The sequence below is a fragment of the Anomalospiza imberbis genome, unplaced genomic scaffold (assembly GCF_031753505.1).
Source record: "Anomalospiza imberbis isolate Cuckoo-Finch-1a 21T00152 unplaced genomic scaffold, ASM3175350v1 scaffold_62, whole genome shotgun sequence".
Classification (NCBI taxonomy): domain Eukaryota; kingdom Metazoa; phylum Chordata; class Aves; order Passeriformes; family Viduidae; genus Anomalospiza; species Anomalospiza imberbis.
In genome coordinates, this window is record NW_027100233.1 from 326,946 (window position 1) to 335,629 (window position 8,684).

At 58.6% G+C, this 8,684-nt stretch overlaps 1 protein-coding gene across 2 annotated transcripts; it reads left to right on the forward strand.

The window, feature by feature from the left end:
* Window positions 1–6,052: 6,052 nt before the first annotated feature.
* LOC137467421 (serine/threonine-protein kinase pim-1-like) lies at window positions 6,053–8,083 on the forward strand. 2 transcript variants are annotated; one of them, XM_068178923.1, is made up of 4 exons: window positions 6,053–6,323; window positions 6,964–7,143; window positions 7,399–7,548; window positions 7,737–8,083. In XM_068178923.1, the coding sequence occupies exons 1-3, from the start codon at window positions 6,068–6,070 to the stop codon at window positions 7,503–7,505; spliced, it is 543 nt and encodes a 180-aa protein (XP_068035024.1). In that variant the 5' UTR covers window positions 6,053–6,067; the 3' UTR covers window positions 7,506–7,548; window positions 7,737–8,083. The 2 variants fall into 2 exon arrangements, with proteins under 2 accessions (XP_068035024.1, XP_068035023.1); XM_068178922.1 differs by lacking the exon at window positions 7,737–8,083 and having other exon boundaries at window positions 7,399–7,683.
* The last annotated feature ends 601 nt before the right edge of the window (window positions 8,084–8,684 follow it).

The window sequence follows — 8,684 nt, forward strand, 5'->3', positions numbered from 1 at the left end:
TGCGCCCTGATGCTCCCATCAGTCCTGAAAGCTCTCTGTTGCCTGGATTTTGTCATCCGTCCCTGCAGGATGCTCACATTTGTCCTGAGGAAGGTACGGTGCCATTCCATGGAGGTGGACACCCCCCAGCTGCCCGGCTGGGCTGGAGTTCTGTGGGGATGGGGTGGGACAGGGACCCCACTCTGAGGTGTTGCTACCTCTGCAGGCTGTCACAGACAGAGAGGACGAGATGGAGGTGGACATGCAGGCTGATAGAGAGGAGGAGATGGAAGTGGATGGAGAAGAGAGTGGAGACGAAGAGATGGAGGTGGACATGGAGATTGATACCGAGGAGGAGATGGAAGTGGATGGAGAAGAGAGTGGAGAGGAAGAGATGGAGGTGGACATGCAGATGGATACAGAGGAGGAGATGGAAGTGGATGGAGAAGAGAGTGGTGAAGAAGAGATGGAGGTAGATGTGGAAGAGGAGATGGACGTGGAAATGGAAGAGTACCTTGAGGACATGGACATTGATGAGAAAGATGAGGAAGAGGCCATGATCTTGGGATGAAGACCAATCCCTGCAGCAGGACAGGCATGTGGTCCCCACAGGCAGAGCGGGTCCCCTGCTTCCAGGCTGGGACTGGGCTGGGTGGTCCCTGCTCAGGGATGTGGGACCCGGTGCATTGGGTTCTGGTGGCCATCCCCAGCCTGTGCTGCGCTTGCTGGGCCAGCCTGGGGGCACATGGAAGAGCCCTCTCTGCCTGATTGGAGTGACTGTGCCTCTTGCTTTTCCTCAAGGATGATGGAGATCCCGGACAGAGATGCCACCCTTTTGTACATACGTTGTGGAGTTTGTTGTTGTCTTTAGGCTATAGGTTTTAGGGCTTCTTTTTGGCTTCTGTAAATACGTTTCATAGACTTTTGTTAGATATGTTCTTGGGTATATATGTTCCATAGATAGTTGTTGTTACAAATATTCTTACAATGTAAATGTGTTCTGTGTTTTCTTTGCTGTTTTTCTGAAAAGAAACAAGCTTTATTTTTCACACCCCAGTTCTCTTTCCATTTGCTAAAGGCACAGGTAGCATTTGCAAAGTTGTGGTTTCCGCTTGCTCCAGGTTCCCAGGGCTGGAGGTCGGTGGGGGCGCTGGTACAGCCACAACCATGTGCTGCTACCCAAACCAGGGTAAGCTGGACCACATGGTGTCGCTTAACGAGGTTTCTATAGCAGCACACAAAAATTAGGTTCCTCAAGAACTGTTATTCCCTTTTCCTCTCGATGCCCTCGGGCTGCAGGTTGGGCACCAAAATCTGTCTTGGTTTGAAAAGACAGGTGTCTGCTAAGGAAGGCAGGAGCCTTCCTGGAAATGGAAAATGTAAACCCCCTCCCTCCAAATTATTATAATTTTGAAATTAAAAGGCTCTCAGGCAAAGATATGGGAATAGGTATAACAGTTCTTTACTAGAAAAACTTAAAAGATAACTGCAATAATACAAACAAACAAAAAAACCAAACTGCTGACAGAGTCAGAACACGACCTGACACCCTGTGGGTCAGGGTGTTGGTAGCAGCACCCCAAACCCAGCTGGGGGAGCGGAGGTTTGGGGGGAACAATTGGAGAGGGGGCACAGGGGGAGGTGGGACCCACTGAGACTCCCCCAGGTCACCCCAGGACCCCCAGGCCCCGTCCCAGGCCCCCCAGTTCCCTCCGCAGCCCCGGCTGAGGGGGGCTCAGCCCAGGAGCTGCCGTCATTCGGGGGCTGCCCCGAGGGCAGCCAACGGGAGAGCTCCCGGCTCAGAGAGGCCCCAGCAGAGGAGGGGATCTTGTCCCTCCTCGAGGGCCCTGAAGGGTCTTCAGGCCCCTCTGAAGAGGAGTTTTTCTCTTTTTAAGGATTTTTGGGGGGACCTCACCATTTCAAGGGTGTTTTTTCCTCCCCATTTTCAGGTGTTTGTGGGGCCACAGCCCCACAAGCCCCTTTTCAGGGGCGATCATGACGGCTTTAAGTGGACATTTTTCTGGGGGACTCACTCCAAGCCGCTGTAGGGGATGTTTTGCCCCCCAGGGTGGATTTTTGGGGTTTAAGGGCCCCCCGCTCTGGTCGGGTCCCACTCTAACTCCCCTGAAGAGGCCAACACCACTCCTGCTGATTCCGGCAGCGGAGCCCGGGGAGGGTTGGGAGTCCTGGGAGGATTTAGGGGTACCTGGGAGGGTTTGGGGGTCCCAGGAGGGTTTTGGGAGTCCCGAGAGGATCTGGGGGTACCCGGGTGATGCCGATGATGGTGATGGGGACCCCGTGCTGAGTATAAACTTCCCTGAAGAATTCCTGGGGGGGTTTTGTCTATCTCCAGGGGTTTTTTGGGTCCTGGTGGATTTTGGGGGGATTCCCAGGGGGGTTTTAGGGATTCCAAAGGGGGGGGATTGGGCAATCCCAGGGCGAACCCAAGGCTGGTTTGGGGTACCTGCTGGTGACAGAGATGGGGAACCCCTGCCAGGACCGAACCTTCTCAGGGGGGTCTGGGGCGTGCTGGGAGGTCTTGTGGGAATTTTGATGTCCTGGGGAGGGTTTTGGGGGGTGTCTGTGTGGGGTTTTTGCGGTCTTGGGGAGTTTTTGGACGGCCCAGGGATGGTTTTGGGGTCCCGGGGAGGTCGGGGTGTCCCGGGGGGTTTGGGGGTCCCAGGAGGGTTTGGGGGTTCCTGGGCGATGCCGGTGACAGAGCTGGGACCCCGTGCCGGGTATGAATCTTCTCACTGCGCATGGGCAGTGTCAGCGTGTTCAGGGGAGATCCTGGGGGGGCCCGGGGGTCACCCCAAAACCCAGGGGACCCCAAATGCTCAGGGACCCCCCCAAACTCCCCTCACCGTTGGATCTGCTGCAGGGCAGGGGGGGGCACCAGCACTCGGCCCCCACCCCCACCATCACAGGGGGCTGTGGAAGAAATCTGGGGGTGCACGGACAGGTCGGGGGGATCCCCAAAGTCCTGGGAAAGGGTAAACACAGGGGAACTCCCAGGAATCCGCCACTGGGGGCTTAGGGGAGATCCAGGAGGAGTTTGGGGCGAGCTTAATTGTGTCACTATCGTCAGCAAAGGGGACTGCAAGGGTCCCCGGTGTCCCCATTCCCAGCAAAAGGTGGGAAAACCCAGGCTGGCTGGGAATAGGGGTCCCGGATGTCCTCGGTGTTGAGGAAAGGAAGGGCTGGGCGCTAGGAAAAACAGGAATAGGGGTCCAGGGGGTCTCTGGGTGAAGGAAAAGGGGGCTCTGGGTGCCTGGAGGGCCGGCATGGCCAGGAAAGGGGTGCAGGGCTCCCGGGGCCGCCAGGGGCTGCTCCCAGCAGGAGCCCAGTTGCTGCCAGTCACTCCCCATTATGATACAATTTGCCCCCAGCGCTGTCCCCGTTGTTCCCAGTGCCATCCAGTGTTTTCCCAGTTCTCCCAGTTGCCCCTAAATTAGTCCCCAGTCACTCCCAGTACGATCCCTGTATGAGTCCTGTATGATCCCAGTCTCTCCCAGCAGGGCCCCAATCACTCACCCTTGTCCCCAGTTGCCCCCAGCGTGGTCCCAGTTACCCCCCAGCACATTTCCAGTGGCTCCCAGTGTGTCCCAGCCCTAGTGCCTGTTCTGGTGCTTTCCATGAACTGACTGAACTCTTGATTTATGAACCAATGCACTAGATGTGGAATCCTCTACACTGAACTCAGAAACAAATGCCCTCTGTCAGAGCATTTTCATCTTCTAGATCACTTTCAAGATGCCCATGGGGATGTTGCAATGATTATCACACAGCTCTCCATTTCTGGCTGCAGGCTCTGCAGATTCTTTCTCTGCATTCAGTCCGGCTTGCATTCCCTGACAATTCCTGGTACCCCCTCATGGTTTCTTAGGGTAAAACAGTAACAATGAAAACCTTACCAATGGCACAACTGCCCAGCCCACAAGGAAAAGAAAGAACAAGCTGTCAAATCCTTCAAACATTTGCCCTGCTATGCTGCAAGAGTTGAGCTGCACACACGTTGTGGAAAGCCAAGAGAAAGTGCAGCTGGTGGTACATCTTGTGACAGAAGCTGCACCTCGTTCTCCAGGAAAGGTTCTTGGAAAGAGCAAACAGGAGTGTGGAGAAGATTCTGGGAAAACTGAAACAGCTTTTAAGAAATGAAATGAAAATGGCAAGAAACAACTGAAGATGTTTTTCTCTGTTTTTTTTATGCTCCTCTTTTCCATCTTGAACTACTGCTCCATCCCCTTAATCCAAATAGATCTCATCTCTAAGATTCATTACTTGGCGAATTTTAGACCCTGTAAAATACCATGAGCTACACACAGTTTCACAGTTTGCCTTCCCCATTTTCGTTTTGTTTTTTTTTTGGTTTTTTTTTTTGGGGGTTTTTTTTTTTGGTTTTTTTTTGTTGTTTTTTTTTTTTTTTTTGTTTTCTTTTGGTTTTTTTTGGGTTTTTTTGTTTTTAATCATTGCTGGAGAGGTAAGTGCAGTGCCTGGGTAAGGTACAAATTCTGCATTCAGGGAATGTGCTCCCATAGGGTTTGATCCTCAGCGGGGACAAGGCACAGCAGCGCTCAAGGGGATTCCTATGCCTCTGTGCAGGAGTCCAGACTCTGGGTCTGGGCTGAACAGGGCAAAGTTCCCGTGTTTGGACAGGCTCAGGGGCTGCCCCTGGGGAGCGGAGGGCTTGGCGCGGGGGCGAGCGGGCAACGGAAAAACGGACACGGGGACAAACGGCCCCGGAGCTTCAGTTGCAGCGGCAGCAGCAGCGGCAGCAGCAGCGGCAGCAGCGGCAGCAGCGAAAGCAGATACTCTATCGACCCCCTCGCACTCCTCTCCCTCTCCCGCTGTCCCGCGCCCTCTCCTGCTCTCCCTTTCACGGTGTCCCCTCCTCTCCCAGTCTCCCTCTCCCCTGCTGGCCTGGGCCATGTCCCCAGCCCGTCACCGGCCCCGTCCCCGCCCCGGTTCCCGTCCCCGTCCCTGGCCGTCCCGCCGGGGTCTCGCCTCCGCCCGGCTCTGGGCGTGCTGGCGGTGGCGCTGCTGGGCGGGCATCAGTGCCTGGGGCTGGGGCGGCATCGCCGCCCTCTGGCTCCGCCTGGCCCGAGCCCGGCCCCGGCCCCGACGTGGGCTCCAGTCCCGGCCCCGGCCCCGGCTCCTCCCGGGCCCCGCGGAGGACACACGCGGCGCGGCCGCTCCCGCCGCCCCCGCTGCGGCTTCCCCGGCCCGAGCTCCGCCGCTCGGCACCGCGGCCGCCGGCCCCGAGCCGCCGCTGTCCCGTTCCAGGGACAGAACGCCTCGGGGGGGCCGGCCCGGGGCGCTCGGGGGGTGCTCGGGGGCCGCTCCTGGCCCCGGGCCGAGCGCTGACAGCCGCGTCCCGCCCGCAGGGAAGTCGCAGCAGGGCCTGAAGGAGCGGTACCGGCTGGGTTCGCTGCTGGGCAGAGGCGGCTTCGGCAGCGTCTTCGCAGCCACGTGGCTCTCGGACGGCGCCCCGGTGAGCGGCGGGGCCGGCGGCGGGCACAGGAGGAGGGGGCGGAGGAGGAGGAGGAGGAGGAGGTGGAGGAGGAAGGGAAGGAGGGGGAGGAGGAGGAGAAGGAGGAAGGAAAGGAAGAGGAGGAGGAGGGGTAGGAGGGGAAGAAGGAGGAGGAGGAGGTGGAGGAGGAGGGAAGGAGGGGGAGCATGGGGCTGGGCAGGGCAGGTGGCGAGCTCAGCTCGCTGCTGCTCTTGGCTTGCAGGTGGCCATCAAAAGGGTGCCAAGGAACCGCGTCCGGCACTGGGGCGAGCTGGTGAGTGAGCGGGGCCAGCGGCAGAAGCTGGGCGGGGATGAGCCGAGGCCCGGCAGGCTGGAAGCCACCAGGACACCTCGAGGGAGAGCAGGCGTGGGGCCAGCGCAAGGCGCAGAGCATCCCGGGCCGGGTGAGGGGTTCCCGACCCCCGGCACGGCATCAGCCCCACTGACGGCATCGCGCTCCTCCTGCAGCCCGACGGCACCAGCGCACCCCTGGAGGTCGTGCTGCTGGCCAAGGTGTCCACTGGCTTCCCCGGTGTCGTCCAGCTGCTGGAGTGGAAGGAGCTCCCCAGTGACGTCTTGATGGTGCTGGAACGCCCGGAGAGGTGCCAGGACCTGCACCATTTCATTCAGGAACGGGGGTTCCTGTCTGAGGAGTTGGCGCGGGAGCTGTTCCGCCAGGTGCTGGAGGCCGTGCGGCACTGCACCAGCTGCGGGGTCCTGCACAGAGACATCAAACCAGAGAACATCCTGGTTGACCTGGCCACCGGGCAGGCCAAACTGATTGACTTTGGCTGCGGCACCTACCTGCAAGACACAGCCTACACTCGTTTTGCAGGTGAGCCCACGCAGGGGTGTGCTCTCAGTCCCGTCATCTCAGGGCCCAACACCTCACAGCCCAAGATGGGTGTGGCAGCGGGGATTCTCCCTTTTGCTGCCCTTCATGGCATTGAGATTTCAGCTGAGTTGCTTTTGAGCAGGGCTGGGTGGGGAGCCAGCTTCCAGCCCTGCTGGCAGCCTTTGCCCACCACTCTGCCCAGGACTGGGGCTGGGGCTGGGGCAGCCAGCCTGACAAAACACCCGTGGGTGGGGGTAGCAGAGAGCGGGGCCGGAACCTGTGTCCCAGCCGGTTTGGTGTGCAGGTGACAAAGGGCTTGGACTGCTCCACTCACCTGGTTTGGTTTGGATTCATAATGTTTTTGGGGCAGTGCAGGCAGGGAGGATGAGGGCATGGTTTTCCCAAGCAATGAGTGGGTTTTTTCCCGTCATGGTCGGGCCTTGACAGGACTTCTGCTGCCCTCTTCCAGCACCAGTGGCTTCTTTTCCATCCCCGAGTCTGTACACAAGTCCCAGGTGCTGGCGAGAGGGCAGCGGTCACCCCGTGTGCCACTGGGGCAGCCCCCACACACCCAGGGATGCTGGGGCCAGGCTCAGGGAGCAGCAGCGTCCCCCTGATGAACCCCATCTGTATTCCATAGGAACACGGTCATACAGCCCACCAGAATGGACCCAATTTGGCTGGTACTACGGCAAGCCAGCTACCATCTGGTCCCTGGGCATCCTGCTGCACCAGATGGTCTGTGGGGAGCACCCTTTCAGGAGGAGCCAGAACATCAGCTGGGACCATCAACTCTCGCTGCCACAACGGCTCTCTCAAGGTGGATCCTCATCTCTGGCCACGGGGGCAATACCAGTGCTGGGAGACAGCAGCAGCTCGTCAGCATCCCGCTCTGGCAGCTGCTGAGGAGGTGGCACATGTCCTGCTCTCCTGCTCTCCTCCAAAACAGGGAATTGATGGGGACGTTTAGGCCCAGCTCTGAGCACATCCAGCATGGCCTGGGCACGGGAATAGTGGGGCAAAGCCAACAGGAGCCTTCTCCAGCTGACCGGCGGTTTCTGGTTTCTCTGCCCAGAGTGCCAAGATCTGATCAGGCGGTGTTTATCCATGCTGGACTTGGACAGGCCCTCTTTAGAAGAGCTGTTCTGTGATCCCTGGCTGCAGGATATTGATCTGCCCTAGAAGAAGGGAGAGAGCCACAGGCACGCTTTGATGCAAGGCCCTGGTAAGTTACAGCTCCACACATGCCTTGGCAATCAGAAGCAAAGGAACCCAGACATTTTGTCCTGCCTGTGTCACTGCCCAGGGGTCATCAGATGGGAACACGCAGCCCTTGTGCTGGAGCTCAGCTGCTCTGCCTAGCACTGGTGGCCACCATCCGAGCTGGTTTTGCTTGTCCTGGTTCCCTGACAGCTGGGGCCCTGGGCAGAACCCTGACAGCCTGGGCTCACCCCAGGGAAGGAGAAGGAGCCCCTGGAGAAGCTGTACCAGGTGGGGCTGCTGCTGCTGGGGACATGGAGGATGACATCAAGGATGACAACCTCTTCCTCCACCTGGTCACCGGCAGCTGAGGATGATGGACTTTGATTCTGGCACCTTCTCCAAAGCCAGGCTGCACAGGGAATGTGCAGATGAGTCCACACGCAGGGGGATGCTCCCAGATTTGGGCATTGCACAGCCTGGCCAGGAACCAAAGGTTCCCCCCTTTGCTGGGGCGGATGCAGCTGATCCTTCAGTCAGCTGCCAGGCTGCTTTTGGCAGGGCTGTGGGGATGGGCTGGGGTGCTGATGAAATGGGAGTGGGCTCCTGGCCCTGCCAACAGCCCCAGCACCCACCCTGCCCCGGGCTGGGGCTGGGGCAGCCAGCCCGACACAAACAAACCCCCATGGTGGGAGCAGAGGTGGGACTCCAGAACCTGTGCAGGGGCTGCTTTGCTTTGCAGGCAAGGAAGGGCTTGGGCTGCTCCACTGCCCCTGTTTGCTTGGGATCACCGTTATTTTGGGGGGCAGTGCAGGGGGGAAGGGAGGAAAGCCTGGGCTTCCCTCACCTGTGGGTGGGTTTTTCCCTGGCATGCAGGGGTTGGGCCTTCCTCAAGCCCCTGACAGAGATAAGATTTTTGACCTTTTTTCTTGTTCCCGTTTTTGTCTGTAATCTATTTCCAATAATTTGTTGTGTGTTTTTCTAGAGGAAGCGTTCCAGGTGGGGTCCAGTCTGGATGGGGAAGTGCTTGGGAGCAGCTGTGGCGTGGATGGGCCGTGCCCTTGGAGAAGGCTGAGGACATCGTTTGGGACCAGCTTTTCTTCCAGCGTGATGTGGGTCTTGTCTGCTTGGCATGGTGGGATCAGAGCTTTGGGGAGATGG